Genomic DNA, 24,392 nt, shown 5'->3' on the forward strand with positions numbered 1-24,392 from the left:
CCCTGTTGCGTGAAGAACACTGTTTAAGACTGCAATAATTTAGAAGTAATACAGAGCCCTCCTCATACACTGACACTGTGCAGGAACAGCAAAAAATGCACCAAATATCTGGCTTCACATTTGCCACTAAATCTTGGAGATTTAAGGGAGGTCCTCGTTATAACTCACTAACTAAATGGACAATATTCATTCCAGATGAAAATTAAATGGCCTTCCACAAAGGATGAATCTAGACCATGATGTTTGTACTCGTATCATTTTCCATTACAATGCTTGGGAAGAAGTACACATGTTTTGATACGAATTGCCATACTAGGAACAAAAGCAGAAGAGCCATCTACTATAGTAACCTTGTCTCAGACTATGGCCAAAGCTGCAAAGGAGCAAAGACATTAGACTGAATGGAAGGCAGAATATAGTGGTTTTAGAAGAAGGCATTATCAGCAACTCAAGATATATATGGAATACCTGTGTACTGCTCTGAAAATACTCATTTACTCAGTTAAGGAAACTGAGAAAAGTTATTCAATAACTGGAAATTCAAACCACCTATCTTGACTTTGGGAGAATATTGTTCTAACCATAGCTTACGTCTCTTGCCCAAATACATGACAAAAAATATCAGAATTAAATAGTACAAAGCATTTTGATCAAAATTTTCAAAAACTAGTGAGTTTGGGTGCCTCAATTTTAAGGTACTTCAGACACTTTAAAGGAACCTGATTTTCAGGAAGTGCTGCACACCCATCAGAAGGCCACTTTGATCTGATACAACATTAGACTTCCTCTGAATCCAGCAAGCTGCAGCATGGATCACTGAACTTTCCCTGGCTGGAGGAGGGTGCGGAGAGAAGTACTGGCTTGGTGGCCATGAGGGTTTGATGGAGTTGTGAAAACAATGAAAGGCTTATCCGCATGAGGAAACTGACCCGTAGAACTACAACAATCTAACTATACCCCTGTTGCTATGCTGGGGTAATTCCCCAGGGGGACACACTATTCCAGAATAAAAGTGAATAATTATACCAGAATAAGGTAGCGTTTATTCCAGGATTACATCCACCAAGAATTATACTGCTACAGTTCTGCCGGCCAATTTCCCCATGTAAACGAACTTTAAGAATTGTCTTGAAAAGGTCCAGGCACAGAGAGACATTCCCTGGAAGAGGCAAGTCTCTTCTCTACTGCCCGCCGCAGCTGGTATCTCTCCCATCAGGAAAGAAAGGTAGCACTTCTACTGACGGGCTGGGAAAGTGGCAAAAAGTCAACACAAAGTACAAGGTAATTGAAATGACAAAGCTAGAGAGCTGCAGACAGGAGGTAACATTTCAGAGCCTCTCCACAGTGGGCTGCACAGAAAGCTCTTTTTGTTTCCCATCTGACTCAGGGATTAATGTAATCAGTGCTGTGTCACTGCCCCACTCAGGGGATGATGGAGCCTGGCAATATGGAAGCCCCCGGGGACTCATGTTAAAGGTAGGAACGTTCCTTCACAACAGCAAGCCCTCTGTCTGCACTGAGCGTGAAGTAATGGCCACAGCGCACTAGGATTTCCCTATCCTCTCAGGCAAAACAAGCCTTCAATGGGGAGGAGTGCCCAAATACAGGTTACTGTCCTGTTCTCACAATAAACAGGGAGATACAATCAGGCCTATTTAGAAAACCATTAGTTCTGAGAGGAGGAAACATATTCCTCATATTTTACAAACAAATAATTAAATTAGCATTAATCACCTTGACACCAGGAATGAGGATTTCCCCAGTACATTTCCTCATGCCTCCAGCAGGAGACAGAGTAAGAGAGAGAATGCACTTCTCCAGGAACCTGCTCTCTCTGCAGGGCATCTCCTGCTATTTAGGGTTGCCAATTTTGGTTGGACATATTCCTAGCAGTTTCGTCCCATGATGCAATCTTTAAAATTAAATCTTTAATTCCTGGAGACTCCAGGACAATCCTGGAGGGTTGGCAACCTTAATATTTGCAGAAAAGTAAAGAGTTTAGTTATGCAGAGAGCGTGGCAGACTCAGAAGGTCTGTGTGTACCTGAGATGCACCGAGCTCCTGCTGCAAAAGGGCTGCAGGTGAAAAGCGTGGATGAATAGGGGGACCAGTACAGTGGAAAAGGAGAATGAGGGAAAGTGAAAACACACACTGTGAACATGCTGCGTGTTATGAAACATTAGCCCATTTCCCCTCTTGGGGAAAAGACAGAGAAATCTCACAGCCTGTTTCTTGTACCATAATCAGATTTTGCAGTAAAACAACTGAATTCCCCCAAGTCCATAAAGACTAACACATAGTACTCGTTTGGTACTTCAATACCAAGATAATAGGCACCTCTGAGACTTACATAATCACCTTCCACAGCCTGATAGACACTGACTGCCAGTGAAGAGGATCCTGAAGAAGGGAACCTGGCTAAAACGGTTTGATGTTCTATGTATTAACAGGTTTCAGAGTAGCAGCCGTGTTAGTCTCTATTCGCAAAAAGAAAAGGAGTACTTGTGGCACCTTAGAGACTAACAAATTTATTTGAGCATAAGCTTTCGTGAGCTACAGCTCACTTCATTCGATGCTGTAGCTCACGAAAGCTTATGCTCAAATAATTTTGTTAGTCTCTAAGGTGCCACAAGTACTCCTTTTCTTTTTATGTATGAACAGTGGCCCAGACAAGCACGTAACTCGTTAGAAATCCACCGACCAGAGGTGTCACTCAAGAAGCAGGCCTTAGTTTTAACACAAGCCACTGAAGGGTGGCAAGTTCTACTATACATTTAACTCCTTTTCCGATTCATGCAGCATGTAGGCTGTGAATACTTACAATGCAATCGGGCTGATTTAAAGAGACAGAATACTATTTTCTTTACAGAGAGGTGTATCCTGTTATCTAGCCAAGAGAGTCATTTCTGTTTGCAAACTTTTCATGTACAGACATGTCCAGCTCAGCTGTTTTTGGGAGAATTTCCAGGATCCCTGTATGAGCAATGCAGACTGCATCCCTGCCAATTAATCAGCTATAGTTGCTCTTGATCTAACTAGGAACAGACTTTAAAGACAGGTTTGAGAGCAGATGCCAGACTTGGGGGCGGGACGTGAGAGAGGTAAGAAAATTCACTTCAGAAACAAGGGACACTAGGTATGTGTCGGGGGAGGGGATGGGGGTACAATGGTCCAGGAAGTGAAACCTGAACTCAGCATTGGAGACACCTCAGCCATCTGTAGCATGGTCTGAAAAGGCACACAAGCTCTCTGGAGTGGAAAAACAGCCTTTAAGGCTGCACAAGTCTCTCAGAGAAGCTGTAGGGATGAAGGCATTCAGACAAAGAGCTCATTGATCAGGAAGATGGATGCAATGGTCTTTAAAGGCCAGGAACTGGAGGGGACACACATTTCTTTCATCTTCACGTTAAGTCTTACACAGATAGTGTAGCGAGATAGCAAGCTGCTCGGTAAAGCTTCCACCCTAAATCTAAATACGCTTTACAGGAGTTAGATGATTATTACTATTTCAGACTGTGAGAGCATCCAGAGGACCCAACTAGAATCAGTTTCACTGTGCTAGGTGCGCACAAACACATAGGAGAACACAGTCCCTACCGCAAAGCTTACAATCTTCATAGAAGCTTGATGTATAATTGAGTCTAAACCCAATTCTCCTTCTCTCATTAATTTATCATTTAATTACATATAAGGCACCTATCACTGCAGTATTTAAACAGTCATTTTCACTGAAGTCATTCAGAGGCTGCATGCAAGAAACTGTTTAGTTCTTTTAGTACCATCTCCTGCCCCTCCCAAAACACCCTCAGGATGATTTATTAATCGACCCTTCTGATGTAGTGATTGCATAGGTAGGTTAAAACTGCAGAACTGTTTTTAAGCAGTTTTGCCTAGTTGTTAAGTATGGGACCAACCATCCGGACGCCTGGATTCTGTTCTCAGCTCTGCAACCAACTCCCTGTGTGACCCATTGTGTCACCCGAGTTCTCTGTTCCTCAGTTTACTCATCTACTTCCTTACCTCAGGGAAGGGATTTGTGAGGCTTCGTAGTTTGTAAAATGCACTAGGTCTCTGGATACAATGCAAAGTACTAGGAGCAATGACTTGATGCTTGATCGAACCTTCCTCATTCCATTAAGAAGCAGTAAACACATATAGGTATCAAAGGCTACTGACCGCACAGGTGCTATCGAAGTTTATTTGTTTACTGACATCAGATAATGGAGCATATTGTTTTTGGCAAAAAACCCACACAAGCTTGCGTTCTTAGTTTTTAGAAGAGGGAAAGCTTTTACCCCTATGTACATTCTACCCAACAGATGGCGTGAGGATTAGCCATTTTGTTTTGGCACCAGAGAGAAGTATTAATACGGGCTTCAAGAGACTCCAGGATGCAGGGGGATTAGTGAGATGGCAGTGGGGGTTGCCTAGAAGAGGCAATGAGGATCATGGGCAGAACAGTCGAACAGCTCTTGGAAGGGACAGTTTAAGGCTGGATCTGACACAGTAGTGAATCAGTAAGAAATCAGACACACCCCACGTAGGAGTGTGGCGAGAAGATCAATTAATATGGACTGAGGGAGGAAAGGATGGTAGGAGGGTAAGGGATTTTTTGGTGTTACAAGGCCCAGACCTGATTTCCAGTGTCATTTCTCAGCTGTAAGACACACTTTCATCTGAACACTTTCAAATTGTCTAGTGAACATCATTCTCCTTTCCTGTGCACTGCGCTTTCTCTGAATTCCAGCTCTGAAGTTCATACCTGAATGGGACTTCCTCTGGTGGGAAGTCCAGGTAATACCGAATGAAGAATCGCTCAGAGTCCTCTCGCTCCCCATCGGTAATGACACTCCCATTAAGCTTGATGATAGATGGCAATCTGCATGAATAAACCGAGAAACACTGTTAATGAGGATACGAAAACCTAGCCATGATGATCAGCAAGATTCTAGCTTGTGTCTAGCTTAACAGCAGCAGCATGTGATTTTATCCTCAGGGCCGCATAGCTTTGATCCCAAAACCTTGCTCTCAAAGTACTACGCAGAGTCTTGGACAGTAATTAGAATTATGCATCATTTGACTATATTTTTATTTCTGTGCATACATAATAAATAGTTAGCACTTCTCTAGTGCCTGACCATCAGAGGATTTCAAATCACTTTTCGAACATTTGTTACTTACCTGAAAGATAAGTACATTCCTACTATACCCATTGTACTGATGGTGAAACTGAGGCATGGAGAACTTAAGTGGCTTACCCAAGCACCATGACTCAATGGCAGACTCAGGAATGCAATCCAGAAGTCCTGACTCCCAGGATTAAGCATTAGAGTCACCAGCCTAAATTTTCAAAAGTGACTAATGATTTTTGGGTGCCTCACTGGAGACACATGAAAGCAGCCTACCACCCACCCTTTGAAAATGGGGCCCCTTTAAGCTATCTCAAATTGGTCCCCCAAAAGCATTAGTTACTTCTCAAAATTTAAGCCACTGCCTCCCACATTCTATAGAGGAAACTGCATCAGATTCACGTTCCTTCAATTAAGGTTCAGTTTGTGGTCTAATCAGGATATAAATTTCCTTTTAATTAAAAATAGTTCAGTATGTTAATATGGGTCAGTGTATTGTAGGTATTAATTAGAGCTGATCATCACTTTCATGGAAACTTTTCTTGTTTTTTGGACAATTTTTGAATTTTTTTTTCATTTTGCTCAAAAATGTCCCATACAATTAAAAAAAAATCAGTTTTTGGAAATAAAAAAAATTTACAATTTTCTATTTCCCTCTCCCACCTTTTTCCCCAGCGAGGGGAAGATGAGGGGGTGATTGGTTTTCAGTTTTTGGAATTTTTTGTTTTTCATCAAACAAATTGAAAACATTGTTTCATCCAGAATATTCCATGGATATTTATATAGCGTTTTTCTACCAACTGTAACAGGTACACAATATTATAGTATAGCATATATAATTGCACTTAGTTCACTCACACCAAAAGGGGTTGCTACACATTTTAACCATTTAGGGCACACCCAACCAAGAATCTTACTCACCTTCCTGAACAGCTAGGTATCCCACCCACTGGAAATGAGGGACCCCAGGAGGCATAATCCCAGCTTTCATGACCTTGATGCTACCCTTTTATCATATACTAAATGTTCTATTTAAAACACGAGAGATTGGAAACGTGAAAACATTCTCAAAGCAATATTTACTGTACAAATAGAAAAGCAACACAACCAACGTTTCCCCAATAGAGTGTCTAACTCGGAAATATCCAGTGATGCGGATTCTGTATCTGTTGAAACAAGTATTTAGAATTTTTAATGGACAAATAAGACTGTATTATTCAGAGATTTGAGATAATCCTAAATAACCTAATTGTTTTGAGGGCCTACTTCAAGACCCATTTTAAAGTCAATAGTCTTTGGACCAGTACTCATCGTTCCTGACAGACTATAATGGGAGCCTTCTATTTATGCTATTTCCACTTCCATGTCCTCTTCTCATTCTGCAGAAGTTCCAAGTCCTTTTGCAGCTAACATTATATAAGAATGGCCATACTGAGTCAGAGCAAAGGTCCATCAAGCCCAGTATCCTGTCTTCCGACAGTAGCCAATGCCAGGTGTTCCAGAGGGAATGAGCAGAACAGGTAATCATCAAGTGCATCTATACCACATGAATCAGCAGTGCCCCTAACAAACACTTCATCTCATTTCCCACCCAAAATTGTGCAGTATGTTTTACTGAGCAGAGCAAACTGAAACACCAGACCTGGCTATTAACAGCTTCCTGCGCTCTTCGGTGGTGTAGGACTGCAGAAGAGGGATTCCTAGCAATCTCACTTCCTCGAGCTTGGGGAAAGAGTTTAGTTTGTCAATGTCTTCCCAGCAATGCAGACCTGCTTTAAGAAATGAGTTGTTTAAACACACATACACACAGAGCATATACAATAGATCAAAGGTCGCACAAGACAGGTGTAGCCAATTCGTTCATTTTATCATCCATTTATCAGTGTGTTATTTAGCATACGAGTTGACCCTAACACTATTTCATGGATCTCAACAGGAGAATGACAATCCACGTTTGTTTGACAAGTCAGTGCATTGCCGATGAAATGCTAGAGACTGAATTCCTTTATTCATGGACATGAAGGAGCAGCATTAGCTTACCCATGCTGTCCTACCAGTCCGGAGGGACAATCTCTGAGAGGGGAGTTCAATCTCCATGGCCTATTCAATCCCTGGCATCTTGGCTGATTGGCAATTAGCATAACTTATTATGGCTATTTCGATAAAAAGGACTCTGGTTAGTACCACTGAAGCCAGACTTGTGTCACTTCAGGGACCACCAAGCAGCCATCAAATGTTAACTTTCAGGGTCTACACCAAGCTAGGTCTGGATTTGAACTTGTGACCTGCAGGTATCCTATTCCCATGAGCTTTCTGCAAATCTGTGCTGGGTTCTGAGAATTGAAGCAAAGTTGTGAGGAAAGCTGGGGATCAGGTGACAATCTATTTGCTTGTGTGTTCAAGATTAACTCTGATGCTTATCTTTTCTTCTGCCAAGGCAAAAGGAAGCTAGGTGCTTCTTACATGCATTGTCTAGCTGTTAAGTCTAACATACCAAGTATTACACGCTTCTGTTAGAAATTGGTGGAATGTTTTCACCACTATAATTGCTAAAAGGAAATCAGCATCTCTAAAAAATTAAAGCAAACCCAAGTCAGGTAATTAAGTAAAGGTCAGACACTTCTGTTGTTCCAGGGACTGCAGTGGTCTCAGAAGGTAAGTGATCATTCAGACCAGAATTGCAATTACTTTGTGTAGCAGGGCATATTGAAGAGAGATATTTGTCCCCTTCTTCCATGTCAAGTATAATATCCTAGTCAAGTCAACTTGCGATTAAAATACATTCCCTGGGTAATGAAGTCAGCCATGCGTGCATACCACAAGAACAGGGATACAAGTAACAGTGATACTGGCTCAAAACCCTTCCCGCTTCTACCTGTGGACCACTCAGCTGGTAGTGATAGCAGAAAATGATTGATGGGTAACTGGGTCATATTCATCCTCTCATTAAACTATTGCCAAGAACCTGGCCTTTGCAGGTCAAAATGATACTGTGCCTGGGAGAAAGCGAACAGTTCGAGGCAATTGCATTTGAAAAGGAAACAGCTTATTTATACTGCTGGAGGTGTCCATGCTGAGAAGAAAATCTGCTTGAACTCCCATTATCCCACACTGAGATGTTCCAGCACAACTCCTGTGAAAACCAATCACCTTCAAATCACTGGAGATCGCTGCTAAACCACAGCAGCCAGCAAGACAAGAAGCAGGTTTAAGCAGGACCAAGTTCATCAATATTCAATATGCAAAAGCCTCAGTAATATCAACAGACAATAGCTGTTGCAGGGGCAGGAACAGCAGGTATTAGACTAGGACAGGCAGAAACAAGGCTTAAAAAATGATTTAAAGTAGGCAGAGGAATGAGTAATAAACCCAGAAGTGTACGGTCTAATGCTTTAATTCACTTACGTTAGGGCGTGAATAAGACCACATCACTATCAACTATTCATCCTCCAGAAAATTGAAAGATATGGGATCTTGCAGCAGTGGCCATAACTGTTATTTCACCAGTGAAGCATGGCGACATTCTTTCAAACAGCAGTCACAATTCAACTAACGAATTACCAAAGCTATCCAAAATAAAGTGGTGCATTTCATCTATTTGACACCTTTTCACTCCATGTCATGCCTTTATTTAGATAGTTACTTTGGCAACTCCAGTGGCTGTGGAGAAGATTTTAAATGATCAGTTTTCAAGAAATCTCCATACCCCAAGTTCCCCCCTCCACATGCGATTTAATTCACGGTTATGTCCTCATTCGGCTTTCTGTTCAACCGGGGGCTCCTCAGATCATCAATGTGCTGCACAGATCCAACGGGGTTGAACGTCTGGTTCCATCCCAGCAAAACTGCTTCCCGCAGGATGCTCCTCTCAATGACTGAGCATTTTTCAAGTCTGATTTAAAAGGTTTGTTTTCCTGTAGTTAGCTGCAGTTTTATTAAATGGTGTCAGGTTTCAGAGTGGTAGTGGTGTTAGTCTGTATCAGCAAAAAGAACGAGGAGTACTTGTGGCACCTTAGATACTGCCTGGTGCTTACATTGGATAGCATGTTGATATCTGTGAAAGAGGCTTTATTAATACTTCAATCCCTCTATGGCTCTGTATAATAAACCAACAACAACTACAATAATGCATTAAGTGAACCTATACTAGAGTCTTTAACATGTGCATTGATTCTAATAAGTTAGGGAGAGGAAAAAGGCCCATGACTGCTGGTGATTATCAGGCAGCCAAACTGGAACAAAAACTCACCAGGAAATTCATGGCAGAGTTCTTGAGAATGAGCAGATCAAACAAACACTAGGAAAACAGCTATAATTGAGCAGATTTTTTTTACATAGCACTTTATTCCAAGGTTTTCCAAATTCAGCTAATGAAGCATGCACATCTGGGAGATGGAAGTCAAAAGTCATTTAGCACCTGTGATCTGTCCCATAGCTACCCATCATTGGGGCTTGGAGATACAAAGTGTGTTCACTGCTATGCCAGTTGCTTCTCCAGCCTCAGCTTTCGGATGAGAAAAGTATCTGGGGCATATTTGTAAGGAGGCCTCCACCAAAGCTCCTGGCACACCGCCTTCCATACGTACAGCTAAAGAATCTAACATCTAAACACAGGAGATGGGGTTTGCTCTACTTGATTCCCTGTGCGTGCTCCAGTAATGCACATAAAAATGTGTGCACCTGTAAGTGGATGCTGGGTCTAAAGGTTGATTAAACTGTAACCTAGCCTCAGAATGCAAACTGGCTCCTTAGTCACTGACATTCCAAACTACTCTGACTTATTCTTCCTGAAAACATGGTGGCTGGAGAGCACAGAATGCCTGCCAACCTTTTGAATCCATAGCAAAGTTGAATTTTTCATTACTGCTATCAGTGGTTTGTCCTCATCAGGATGGTAGCTCAACTTACTGTAGTGAATCTTGTGTACTTGGGTGTGAATGACAGCAGCAGGTCGAAACTTTAGTCTGAACCATTGTTTAGAGAGCGAGAAAGCGCCAGAAGTGGCAGGAGAAGCCAAAAGAAACAGAAATGGGTAGGCAGATGTCTTGTTTATCGTCTTCTCCTCACGTTTCTCAAGTTATCAGACTAGTGTGGTTTGGGGTTAGAGGGAGTATGACTTGTGTTAGACCATTCTCTAGCCCAGTTAGTGACCTACCACACTAGCCAGACAGCTTGTGTTACAGCCCTGCTTGGGCTACACTTATGAAGAGCTTTCAGACTTTGTTTAAAAGCTGGGGTAGACAAGACCGAAAACAACTGTAGTTTCTGGCACTAGTATGTCCAGTAAGTTTATGCTACCCAGAAGTCTAACAAGGATATTCTACTGTACAGGCTTGTGCTTTCCTCACCTTCTCTGATCTGCTTAACACACAAGTAGCCAGCAGGAAGCAATTGATTGCAGACTGCTCATTTCTAGCAAAGATGTAGGATGCCACTAGCAAAATAACATACCTCTCCCCACTCTGTTAAAGCATAGGTTTCAATTTGCACCAAAATGAGATTACTACTCCTCCCCTCTGCCAAAGCAAAGGCTTAGATCAGGCATTATCATTTACACATGGAATATAAAGAACATGCTGCTTTCAGTACCTCACCTGATCTGTGCAAGCTGATGGATCGCAGGTTAGGGAACAGCCTTGCCAAAGAATCATTTGATTCTTCAATGGTTGTCAGGTGATTGTTGGCCAGGACAAGCGTGTCCAGTGATGGAAACATAATTCCGAGCTTTCGGATTTCAGTCCAGTCTTGAAGATTATTGTCAGTTATGTGGAGTAATTTGAGAGACTGACAGCAAACTGGAGAACAAGACACTGTTTCATAGTCGTTAAGGCACAGAAAGAGCTCCTCCAAGCTGCACACAGAAAGAAATATGCTCTTACTTGAAGGCTTCTTGTTAAATTGTAACGGTCTTACCTAGAGGCCCCTGTACACACAGTTTTCAAGAATTACTTAAACATGAAGGGCCCCAGCACTCTCTGAAACCTCAGTGTAGATACGATTTCCTATAGCATCTTTCAGCTACATGGCTACCAAAGTGCTCCAAACTCCGGAGTATATTTTCAGCCTGGCCTCCACTTAGACACCATTTGTGAGCGTGCAGATTTGTGCATGTACTCCACTGGTGCCAGTACCCACTAAAAGTTCTGACAACTCTTTGGAATAGTTTCACAAGTAGCCTTTAAACGGTTAACACATGCACATAAAGAAATGTTAAGAGTTTATACCCAACAAAATCCATTGGCCAAGGCCAACTAATAGGTGTTGCAGGTGAAAACACCACTAGCGGAAGGGCTTGAACAAGCATGCTGTTTTTTAGCAATGTTTGCACCTTGCATCAATTTGGGCGTGAGTGGGCTCAACACTGCACAAGTGGAGGCTGAAAATTAATTCACATATATTAAATTTATGGACATTCCCATCACCAAAGTCATGGAAGTTGTAAAAGAGATTTAAAATGAACACCAGGAACATTAAAGATTGTACATACTATAACCCCTAGCTCCTGGCCAAAAGTCATCCACCACTCACGTGACTACTTTTAGGGGGAAAGGTGGTATGCATTTGTCAGATGACAGCAATGCTACCTAACTGCTTTAAATAAGGCATGACAAAATAAATAATAATAATGGTGAATCCCTTTAACTGGAAAAAGACTCTGATAAGCAGCCTCCCATCCCAAATAAGAGGCCAACAAAAAGTAATCGACTGAAGCCATTTAAAATGAAATATTGTACTGAATAAAGAAATTGGAATAAAAATAATGCTCAGTGGATTTTTTTTATTTTAATATTTACCACCTTTCTGTATTAAGACTGGAACTTAGAATTTCACATCTGATTAAATCTTTCTCAGACTACGTTGGCAATGGCCGAACATGTCTCTATTAGACAGAATTTATGCTACCATTGTCCCATTTAAGCAGCAATCATTACTATTAGCTATCAGTAGGCTAAACTGGTTTCCTGGGAACAAAGTGGCTGTCTCAATTAAGGGTGTACTGGGTAAGCAGAATACTGTAATAATAGATTTCTTTACAAATTTGCATGAAGAGGAATCTGGTATCCAACTGAAATTGCAAAGGCATTTCAGGGAGCCAGAGTGCCACTGTCAAGGTGGAAACTGGACAGGATCCTGAGATTAACGCATGAAAAGTGCGATGAGATCTTTAATGACAATTGACCAGGGCCTCAGATTTATGTCCCAGCCAAAAGCCATTAGCACAGTGCATTGCCATTCACTCAGCCACGACTGAGTGGAAAAGAGTGTCACATGCTGAATCATCAAGGCTGTAATATTAATTCATGCCAGTATTTAGATTTATTCAATGTGTGTATGCACCTATGCAAAGCTCTATGCAAGTTCAGATAAAGAAATACAATAAAACATTCAGTTTGCCCATTGGCAAGAGTTAAACCCTTACAAGTCCCAAAGAAACTAAATCCCATTCCTCTGCTCAGCTCACTCACCCCCACCCAGCAGCCTTTCCTGCTCTGAGCTGGGCACTTCTCCTTCCATACCATGCTCCCCATGCTTACTCTGGTAGTTCCTGCAGTATTGTATGGACTGTTTCCCAGGAAGCTTTGCTGTTGTTTAGCACCAGTTTGCGAACACCAGCGAAAGATCCAGCACATGTTCTCTCTAAAACTGACAAATTCAGAGGGTTGGAACTCAGGTTTAGAAACTCCAAGTGAGGAACATTTGACACAATTTTACTGACCTAGTGGGGGAGAGGAAAAAAAAAAACAAGAGAAAGAAGCATATCAGGAGGTAATCAGACCTCATTCAATAATATTCCATCTTGTAGAAAGGGATCCTCCAGCAGGATCGTGAGCCAAAGAAATTATATGGATACAAAAAAAAAAAAATAAGGCTTTTAGATAGCTATCTGTAATTCATACTTAAACTATTCACTGATCTCAATTGATTGGCTAATTGCACATTCACCTCAACAGTTCATTTAATTACACTCTGAAGGCAGCTTGATAAGGGAAAGCATATCCCTTGGGAGAGATCAGAAAGTCCACCTGAATACCTGCCTAAGAAATAGCAAGTCACAGAAGCCAGCATCTTAGAAGGCTGCTGGACCTTTCTCTAGGCAGAGAGAAGCAAGAGCATGTCCCTCAAGTGTACGATTGTTACACAGATCAGTTGCTCAGTTTTTCCACTGTTTCCCACCAGGAAGAGACCACACAATTTTGCCTAAAATAAAAGGCTGATAGAATTTCATTGTACATGCACAATGGATTCCTTATTAGATTCCATTAATCTATGAAAGTACCAGCTTTCTTACTCACATGGTGCTGGAGTTGAAAGGTTATGAATTCAATCCAAACATACATATAACAGTGCTTGGGGCTAGCTATTCCGTTGGCATGTATCAGGTGCATATGTGCATAGCTTGGAGTTAGGATGAATGATTAGAAAAAGAGGACAGCCAGGATATATGTATTGAGGGTGCAGAATATATTAAGGGGCATGTGATTGGGTGCGAAGAAGTGGGTGATGCAAATGACTTGGGGGAAATATAGCAGAGGAGCTGGCTGTATAAATGGGAAAACAGGAATAGGGACACCATCTGGGAGAGATGGTGAATGGATGTACATGCCTTTCAACTGATTAAGGCCTTTAGAACATGTTTCACAACTAAAATGAGCGCAACCACAAATAAGCACTCAAACAGACCAGATTGATAGAAACTACGTTACCAACTGGTGGACTTTCGGGGCCAAAATAAAATGAGCTGCTGGTGCTCTCACTCCTGCTCCCAATGAACACCACCACAGGATCATCATCACAGCTAGCACAAATGGACTCTTAAATTGGCAGTCGTCATAGAATGTGAACAAGCCCCAGGGAAACTGAACTCCTATCCTAACGCACAGAAAGGGCCCCTCCAGGTAAGCGCTGAGCAAAAAGCAGCACGGGAAAACCTATGCTGTCCCTGGCCTAGCAGATCTGTCCTGTGGTCAGAAGACTTACATCAATACAATATCCACTTGTGATTAGGAACTAATTTAAGATAATTTTTTTTAAAAATAAGGTTAGGTTTCAATTCAGCTTTTTTCATGTCAATTTCAAGTAATGAACAGTAGGATAAAAGCAGAGCGCGAGCAGGTAAGGACACAAGACAGTTTAATGTACTCTAATTATTCTACTACTACTATATTGCATTTATGTAGTGCATTTCATCCAAGCACCTCAAAGCCCTTTACAAGCATTAATTAATTAAACCTCACAAGACCCCTGTAAGGTAGACGAGTATTATTAATCCTGTTTTGAAGAGGAGAAATCTGGAGCACAGAGAGGGTTTCTAACTTTCCCAAATCATACAGAATCAGTGGCAAAACTGCGAATAGGACTCAGGAGTCTCAGCTGCCAGTCCTCTGCTCAAACCCTCTTGATTGCACTCCTTCTGTTAGTGATCCATATTGCTCATCAGCCTCTTGGTGCATGGAATGATGGTTCCAATGCTTTACACTGAAGGAAAGTATATTTCTCATCTGCAGGACGAGTTCAGAAATTACTAAGGAAAGTGAGTTAAATGCCTGAGAGCTGGTCTTTGCTATGAAGTCAGGTAAGCTTAACTACATCACTCGGGGCTATGAAAAATGTCATGCCCTGGGGGATGTAATTATGCTGACGTAAGCCCCAGCACAGACACCGCTAGATCGATGGAAGAATTTTTCTGTTAACCTAGCTACTGCCTCTCAGAGACGTGGATTTACTAATATTGACAGAAGAACCCCTTCTATTGCTGTAGTAAGCGTCTACACTACAGCTGTGCCACTGTAGCATTTTGAATGTAGACATACCCTGAATGTGGCATAGCGATCAAGTTTATTTACTTTGACAGCTACAGAGCAACAAACATGATCTTCAAATGTGAACTACAACACTCTATAATGGACACATTTACTTACTTTGAAATGACTGAGAAGATCCCATATCTAGCAATATAAATAAGCGAGAGCAGCAGTTATTGCTGCTATTTAGCAAGGCACAGGCATAATCGCTTTACCTCATGCCAGTTGTCAAGTTTGTTGTCAGAGAGATCCAGCTCAGACACATGAGCACAGAAGGCAGCAATTTCATTCTCCTCTCCCGCGCAGGTTATTCCACAGCTGTTCAACACCAACACACTTGGAAGGTTGAGGCGATCTGAAATGGGGGAGGAACAAGATGCCATCCAGTCAGCCTCATATTTTCCCAGCTATAGAAGATAATCCCTTAGTCTCATCAAAGAACACAAACAAGTAAGAAATCCAGCAAAAGGAAGGGATTAATCAATAATTTAGTAGTTATATAATAATTTACATTTGCCAAGCAAGTCAGGTTAAAGTCATACATTTTAAAACAGATAACTGTATTACCAACTCCATTTTAGATGGCTAAAATGGGGAAAAATAAGAATGTGAAGTAATTTCACTATTTATGCTGTTTGCATTTTCTCTCACCTATCTCAAAGAAAACACACGGGTCAGTTCCATTTTAGTTTCTAATCAGTTTCTAATCAATTTTACTTTTAGCACAAGGCTGCAAAATTTCAGTGGCAAATATGGCAAAAGAATGTTCATTTAAAAAACTGCCTCCACTGAATTTTTTACAAAACAAATCAAGGTAGCACTTGTATTGATCTTAGGTTTTATAAAAGCTTGGTTGATGTATACCATTACACAATTGAACCTGGGCTTAAATTTGACCTGAGAGAGACCCTTTGCTTAACAAAACTTCACTGTGATGCAGCTATTATGCTTATTTTATCAACAGGGAAACAGACACAAAAAAAGTTCATAGCCTCATTTTCTTAGGTGATGAGTACCCAAACATCCCATTGTAGATAATTGTAATTGTAGGTTCCTAGCACTTCAGAAAACTTAGGCCATGAGTGACTTGCCCTAAGACACAAAGGTCAGAAGCAGAGCCAGGAACAGAAACTGACTTCCAGTTCTGTGTTGTGACTACTATATTATGCTGCCTCTCATGGTAGAATTTCCACTGCCAAGAATTCTCTCCAAAAATGTTTGGTTTATAATAAGAAGCTATTTCAACAGGGAAAGTCATCATGTGGATAAATCGTACCATATTTTACACGTGTCAAGCACAATATAATTTTTTTCTTACCCACTCTGGTAAAGCACTTTGACATCTTCTGATACGCACAACATAAGAGATTATCTTCATAAAACTCTTTCCCCTAACCCCTTTTCCCTCCTGTATTTTAAAGTTACTGGACAAGAGAAGAACTGTAAGAGTAAGGGATTATTGGAGGTCAATTTGAGATTTGAAGTTACCTAGCTCATTGATGGTAAATTGTATTAAACTACATAACTGTAATTATCGTATTATTTGTAATTTATTTTTAAGTTATGTCAGGGGTGCCTAGACCATATGGATAGGGACCCTCTTGTTAGCTTCTGTAGCAATCTATATAAATAAGAGGGTACACTGAAAATTTTGTTAAGGTGATTCTCTACTGAGATTAACTTTGAGTGACATATGGTACATTTTGTCCTTGACTGAATTTTCTGACTTTTGTTCTCTGCTGTCAAACCCAGTTATCATTTTCACCCAGTGAATTTCCTTGTTTTTTCCTCCTTTGGGGCTGCTTATGATACAAACCAATCTGATGGGAATTTAAACTACAGTCACAACTAGAGATGGGCAAGAGGTTAACAAACAGTGGCTCTGGTTTGCTAAATCCCAAACCATAAATTGTCTGAATAAAAAGTGAACCAAATCCAAATACCTCAGAGTGTGAGGAAAGATTAGATAAAAGGTTGCAAAGTTGATCCAGTTCCAGCTAAAGCCTTTGGAAATAGGGATTTTTATTTTATAGATCCTAGGAAGTTCAGGTGTGGGTGTTTGTAATAGTAAGCCTATACCAGAGGACATGCATCTCTGGATCGGCCACAAGGCAGTAAGGATATTGGGTAAGGAGAAAGGAGCATTTCTTTAGGGTGTTGGTGCAATGTGTCTTAGTAGCCCTAGTGTCTGCATCCAACAGGCATCCCAAAGTAAATAGGAAAGCGACCTAACAGCATAAAAGACTGAAGTCATTGTGATTCTGCTGGACCAAGGACCCAAACCTGTGATGTGCTAAACCCCCTCAACAGCTATAGACTTCAAATCAGAGCTGAAGGCACTCTGCATGTTACTAGATTGGGCCCAGAAAATACAGAACAGCTGTGCTGGGTGGAATCCAGAGCAATTTTAAATGTTTAAGACACCTGTGCCAAATACACATTGCTGCAGCCACTGAAAAATTATTGAAATGGGGACAAGCTGGGCAGACTTTACATCCCTGGATCTCAGTGCTGTATAGGGCTTTACTTTATTGGCAAGAGAACCTTGCACCAGGATTCTTTCAAACTGGCAGTAGAGTGGGGTGGGGAGAGTCAAACTAATTTTTCAGCAACTGTCTCCTTGCCAGTAATTAAGAGCTTTAATTAACCTCTGAGTAACTGAAATGAGCAGGAGTTCGCATTTCACAGATGAGGAAATGGAGGTGAGGTAATAGTCCCAAAGTCAGAGAGGACGCGGAGAAGCAGACTGGGGACTACAACTCAAGAGTTCTTGGCTCCCAGTTTTGTGCCTAGAAACCTGCCCCAGCACCTTTGATCCAATCCTGTAAGCCTGTTCAATTTCAAGTGGCTGCTGTGGACAATGCCAGGCTAGCAGTGTGCATCTATACGGTGCCCCGATCCTAACTAGGGATTATGGGCCCTACTGCAGTATACATATTAAATAGTGATACAAGCCATACAGCAACACAAGTGTGATTATTTGGTTTTGTAATTCAGTAGGATTCTTCCTCCTGGATGAGAGGAAAGCTTGGTTCTCAACCAGGAGTCTGGGGCACCCTGGGAGGCCCAAGCAGGTTTCAGGGGGGCACCAAGCATGGCCAGCATTAGACTCGCTAGAGCTCAGGGCAGAAAGCTAGAGCCCTGCCACACGGGACTGCAGCCCCATCACCCGGTGCTGAAGACAAAGCCCAAAGAACTTAGCTTTGCGGTGCTCCCTTTTGTGTGGGGCCCCGGGCAATTGCCCTGCTTGCTTCCCCCTAATGCTGGCCCTAGCTTTTATATATAGAAAAACAGTTGTCATGGCACAGCTGGGCCAGGGAGTTTTTATAGCATGTGAGGGGTGGGTGGGGGGGCGGCATGGGCTCAGAAAGGAAAAGGTTGAGAATCCCTGAGCTATGGGATGAAATGATCCTGCCCTCAAGTCCTTGTACGCACAGCTCCAGTAGGAACCCTACCTTTCATAGGTGATCCCTGTGGCGTTGCTGGGACATGCACCCCCATTCCAGGACCTCGACGATATGGGAAGTTCTCAGGGCTGTATTTCTCACAAAGAACTTGCATGAAACTCCTTCCGCTGGGCTGATCCATGTTCCCTTCTTGGAATTCTACAGTTAATGCAGAAAACATCAGACAATATACACAATCCACTACTAATCAGCTCATCTCCGAAAGGCAGCAGTGAATCTTATGCTACACTTCCTTAAGTAGCGGACAATTTTTTAAAAAGCTAAGCACAGCTTGGCAGTAAACAGAGTATACCACCATATATTTTACTCTTCAACCCACAAGCACCCTGAAATACTACCAGGTACTTCCTCAAGACAGTGACCCACAGCAGAAATGGGCTGCTTACTGAACTTATCAGTAACCGTGAACACTTCCTAGACTCCCTGGATCAACAGGTTTGAATCCTGACAGAGTCAACTCAGCCCTTCATCACTGCAAAGGGGATAACACTGAGTTCCATGACGTTTACTGTGCAGAGATGTTTTAAACAGGACCATACAAATTAAAATTTTGCCTGCTCTGCATGGACATTTACGATCCCATGGAACTTAATTTAAAGCTTCGTCTCAGAGTCGTTGGCTAAAATCCCCAACCCCAAAGTTATGCAGCATGCTGTCTGACATGCTCCACCCCAGAAGTGGCTGCATTTCAGTGATGCCATGTGCATATAGTTCTTAAAATACATTGGGACGTGTCAGAATGAATGGCACTATGTAAATATTATAATCATTAGTCCACATACGATAGCCATTACACACCCAGAGAAACAACATATTGCTATTATTTAAGCACACAAGACACAGTAGTTAGAATTCCAAAGGAATTAATACAACTATACCCACGACAAAACTATAAAATCCTAAATTACAACTGAGCTGCCATTGTCATCATAACAATATCTTGCACCTACATAGCTCTTGTTTCCCCACAAGGATTGCAGAGAACTTTACAAACATTAATGAATCCTCATAATGCTCTTGTAAGGCAGGTAAGTGTTATCTCCATTTTACAGATGAGGAAGCTAAGGCAGAGAGGTGTGTGACTTGCTCACAGTCACAGGTCTCTGGCATAGCTTAGATCAGAACTGCAGGGTACAGGCTCTAACTCAAATTATTTATCTTAGGTTTGTCTAGGGAGCCCATCATCATAGACAAGAGTGCCTCATTCACAGCAAGTTTTAGTGTGAAAAAGATCATCAGCCTTTTTCAGCTGACCATTTCCGAAGGTGTTAAACTGGGACTGCTACCCAGGCATGGAGAAAGGATGGAAAGATACAGGCTTTTGATTTGGATGTTAAGACTGTGCCATGAATCAATAGCACAAACATATGAAGAAATTGCTTGGCCAGCCATAAAAAAAAATCTCGCAAGTTCAATTTTGCAGGTCCCTAATGTATTTCGAAGACGCATGTCACTTGGGTAATTTTGCACCGCATAAAGCGAGGTAACATGGAAATTACAAAGCAGAGGCTCTTTTATATACCAAATCAAAGGGCTTTGTGTATTGTGGTTTGCTGACCTTTACAAAATAGTATCAAATGTCGGCTGGCAATTACTCAGCGCCTAGATACTATGGTGACTGGCATTCTACATGTACCCCAGATAGAAGTTAGCTCATCTGTCCTAATTTCCTACCCAGGGGTAGGAACATTTCATAATATTTATGATAAAAAGAAATAGTATTTCATAAAGTCAAAGGAACTGCACAGCACAAGGACTTAATATAGCCCCTGCATCCTAAAATGTAGCCTGCAAGGTATCTGGGTTGAGGAGAAATCTAGAAAGACTAGTGATTTTAACAGCCCAGGGCACAAGTCTACAGTGACTTAGCGCTTTGAAGATGTTGAACAATACAGAAGTACTAAGGATTATTTTCCTCTATAAAGTCTCTGAGGACATCCTGTTTGTTTCAGGACTTTGTCTTTTTAAAAGAAACACTGCCATCCCACCCTTTCAAAGAGTCTGCAAAGGCTTCGCATAACTGCATGCAGGGTGGGGAAAAAGCTGAGCAACCGCAAGTTTTCATTGCTGCTAAACTTAACCAAAAAAAAAGTAGCCAGCTGTTTCGATTGCTGAAGGCAGCAAATCAAACCAAGAATATGGCACTGCCTAAAGTCAACTTGATACATCAAGTCAAGACACTGTGGTCTAGCATTTAGATCATTGGAACGGAACTCAGGAGATCTGGGTTCTATTCCTGGCTCTGCCTCTGGAAGAACTTGGGCAAGTCACTTCACCTTCCTGTACCTCAGTTTCCCTAATTGTAAAGAAAAATGAAGAAATGATAATGAGCTCCTTTGTAAAGCATCTTCAGATCTATTAATGAAAAAAAAATAAGGACTAGGTGTTATTATTATGTTTGCAGGACCAGGGCTATAACGTTCCCCCCCCGCAAAAAAATCCTAGCATACGAAAGCTGCCTAAAATTATTCTCCTAAATTTCCTGAAACACAGTCGAACAAGCATAAATGAGGTCAAAATTGGGCCACTGGTGTCTGAGTTTTCCAAGTAAGGTACAAATAATGGAATATTTTCTATTACCAACAGAAAGGTCAACTCAAGCTTGTACATTTCTCTTCATCAGTCTGGCGGCTCCAAGTATCTGCCTTCCCTCTACCTAACCAGAAGACTGTGTTCATGTCCCCTCCCCACTGCAATTTACTCTTCCTTAGATCCACTATGGGTGGAGATGGATGGCAGATTATGAAAGGAAGAGGAAAACATCTGCTGCATAGATTTCCCGCTGCTGTGAATGATCTGCTTGGAGACCGTGACTTTGCTTTTTCTTGGATGATTAATCTCTGGTCACAAGCTGTTGAAGTACCTCTATCACAAAGGAATCAAATATCATAAGCAGTGAGATGACCTAAACCTACCACCACCATTCTATAAAAGATAAGTTATGCTTGGTAGGTAGGGATTCTGAAGCCCTGTGCTACACAGAATCATAGAACCGAAAGGGAACTCGAGAGGTCATCTAGTCCAATTCCCTGCACTCAAGGCAGGACTAAGTATTATCTAGACTATCCCTGACAGGCGTTTTGTCCAGTGTGCTCTTAAAAATCCCCAATGATAGAGATTCTACCACTTCCCTAGGCAATTTATTCCAGTGCTTAACCACTCTGACAGTTAGGAAGTTTTTCCTAATGTCCAACCTAAACCGCCCTTGCTGCAATTTAAGCCCATTGCTTTTTGTCCTATCCGCAGAAGTTAAAAAGAATTTTTCTCCCTCCTCTTTGTAACAACCTTTTATGTACTTGAAAACTGTATGTCCCCTCTCAAGTCTTCTCTTCTCCAGAGTAAACAAACCCAATTTTTTCCATCTTCCCTCATGTGTCATGTTTTCTAGACCTTTAATCATTTTTGTTGCTCTTCTCTGGGCTTTCTCCAATTTGTCCACATCTTTCCTGAAATGTGGTGCCCAGAACTCGACAAAATACTCCAGTTGTGGTGTAGAGCGGAAGAATTACTTCTCGTGTCTTGCTTACAATACTCCTGCTAGTACATCCCAGAATGATCTTTGCTTTTTTTGCAACAGCGTTACACTGTTGACTCACATTTAGCTTGTGATCCACTATGACCCCCAGATTCCTTTCCGCAGTACTCCTTCCTAGGCAGTCATTTCCCATTTGTATGTGTGCAACTGATTGTTCCTTCCTAAGTGGAGTACTTTGCATTTGTCCTTATTGAATTTCATCCTATTTACTTCAGACCACTTCTCCAGTTTGTCCAGATCATTTTGAATTTTAATCCTATCCTCCAAAGCACTTGCAACCCTTCCCAGCTTGGTATCAACTGCAAACTTATAAGTGTACTCTCTATGTCATTATCTAAATCACTGATGAAGATATTGAACAGAACCGGACCCAGAATCGATCCCTGAGGGACCCCACTCGTTATGCCCTTCCAGCATAGCTGTGAACCACTGATAATACTCTCTGGGAATGATTTTCCAACATAGAACACAACAACACAACATATAATGGGAATAAAAGTATCTTCTGCTGAAATTCCATTTGTGTGGACACTATTTTTGTAAGAGTTTGCCATTTTGTCTTAAGCCACTTTTTCTTTTAAGTACTCTATCGTCACATGAGGCTGATCACCCATTTGGCGCACACTCCTTCCCCCGAGGCAGCTTCATTTGAGTGATGCATTGTGTAGCGTTTGTGAATGGCAATACTCAAGGAAGGGTCCCTCTCTCAGAACACACACATTTCATGTTGAAATGCACAATGTGCTGCAGGGATGATACATGCTAATGATCAAGGCTTTGGGCTGAAATGCCTTGATCTTAACATACAGTTGTAGCTCAGTCACACGGAAGAGACAGATATTTGCTACCAAACATGCACTCAGACCTTCTGTGTTGGAACTTTTAAAATTTTAGAGTTTTTAAACAAAAGAAACTCACTTACCCATAAAGCGCTCTTTCCTTTACTTAGCTTTTTAGTCAACTCCACCGCTGTTCATGCACTGAGCTAACATTGGTTGGAAAATTCCACATGAGAAAGTCACCTCAATACAACACTGAAAAAGAAAACGTCGGAAATAATTTAAAAAATATTTCATATTGAATTTTCAGCTTAGCAAACCAATTTTGTCTCCAGAGGACAGCAAGCTTAGGGTCTGAGTAACTTTCCCAATTCCCTTCCTGAACAGTTAACACTAGTCGTAATCATTCTAGATGCATTTTGCTTTTCCAAAGCTGCACCACTGTTCTACCATGCAAGTATGCATCAATATGGCAAAATATTCAGGGTTAATAATAAAGGATTAAACAGAAAATGCAAGGACAGCATATGGTATTTCATAGCATGTCTCACACATACAATGGAACAACATGATAATTTGCACTGTGAGCATTTTTACACAGCTGATTAAAGGGACATCAACTAGTTTAAAAAAAATCTTAATTTTGGATCTAAGCGTTAATGTGGAAATAACTACAAAACCTACTCTGAAAAGGTACCCATGATATTTTAAAAATGTCAATGAAAAGTGTTTTTCTGGATTTAAACATTCCTCTAAAGTGTTGTGAATTCAACCAACTATATGCTAAGTGTAAGAGAATCAGAAAGCTAAACTGACTAGTAACCAGAGTGAAACTGACTCATCCCAGCCAATGAAATATAAAAGAGACAAACCAAGGGAAGCGAAATGTATATCAGAATTTTATGCTTTCATTTCCAGTGATCTAAGGCACACAGAGGTCAACTTTAATGAAGTTCCAGAGCAGAGCCAAACCAGTCTTTCACCTAAACAATAATGCATTTTGATATGCACAAGGACACAAAAATACTGTTTTTTAAAGGGATGAATGCAACAGAACATGCTCTTTGCTTAATGAAGTTAGGATGTGCATCTCCCATGAAATACTGGGGAAAGTTATTTTTCAAGACCTTTAAAATATTGCACGAACGATAACTCCTACTCACTGTTATGAGGGTTTTGTTAGGAGTTCCTAAGACACATCGGAACACTGAACCATCTATCTGAAACGGTTAATACTACTGGGAGAAAGAAAAGAAACATGTGACAGATGCTAGTCATAACACTTAACATGCTTATGGAAGGGACTCAGACACTATGTTGGGGGACTGGGAACAAGAACCCGAGTAGAATAATGCTTATGTCGTTGACAGAAAACCATAAGCCCACATGCCGTACCAACTGGACAAGATATTCCTCACTTCCTGTCCTAGACAGTTGTATAGTGTTGCTCTGTGCTGTGAAACAGATGCCTAGTTCCACCCTAGATGTGCTTGCATTTCAATGTGGGGAAAAGGGTACTGAAAGGTTTCTTTAGTTAAATGTTATAAAGTATATTGAAATCTTTGGAGGGAGGGAGCAACAAGCAAGCTGTTCAAACCCAGAGAACAAGAACATGACAATAGCAGCCAACGTGGATTTGTCAAGTACAAATCGTGTCAAACCAAAGTAATTTCCTTTTT

General features: G+C 41.3%; 1 protein-coding gene across 4 annotated transcripts in view; it reads right to left on the reverse strand.

Annotated features, from left to right (window-relative positions):
* The window catches only part of LOC119846594 (tubulin-specific chaperone cofactor E-like protein), a 98,087-nt gene that overhangs the window by 71,459 nt on the left and 2,236 nt on the right, over positions 1-24,392 (reverse strand). For 2 of the 4 annotated variants that reach the window (XM_038380425.2, XM_038380423.2), the window contains exons 2-8: positions 22,857-22,968; positions 18,388-18,537; positions 15,148-15,287; positions 12,665-12,846; positions 10,724-10,980; positions 6,772-6,898; positions 4,763-4,879 (exon numbers count right to left, since the gene is read on the reverse strand). In XM_038380425.2, the coding sequence (XP_038236353.1) occupies positions 4,763-4,879; positions 6,772-6,898; positions 10,724-10,980; positions 12,665-12,846; positions 15,148-15,287; positions 18,388-18,537; positions 22,857-22,860 (977 nt within the window). In that variant the 5' untranslated portion in view covers positions 22,861-22,968. Of the gene's footprint in view, positions 1-4,762; positions 4,880-6,771; positions 6,899-10,723; positions 10,981-12,664; positions 12,847-15,147; positions 15,288-18,387; positions 18,538-22,856; positions 22,969-23,876; positions 23,952-24,392 lie in introns of all 4 variants that reach the window. The other 2 variants (XM_038380424.2, XM_043501056.1) reach the window with 2 other exon arrangements.

This window comes from Dermochelys coriacea, chromosome 22, assembly GCF_009764565.3.
Source record: "Dermochelys coriacea isolate rDerCor1 chromosome 22, rDerCor1.pri.v4, whole genome shotgun sequence".
Taxonomy (NCBI): Eukaryota; Metazoa; Chordata; order Testudines; family Dermochelyidae; genus Dermochelys; species Dermochelys coriacea.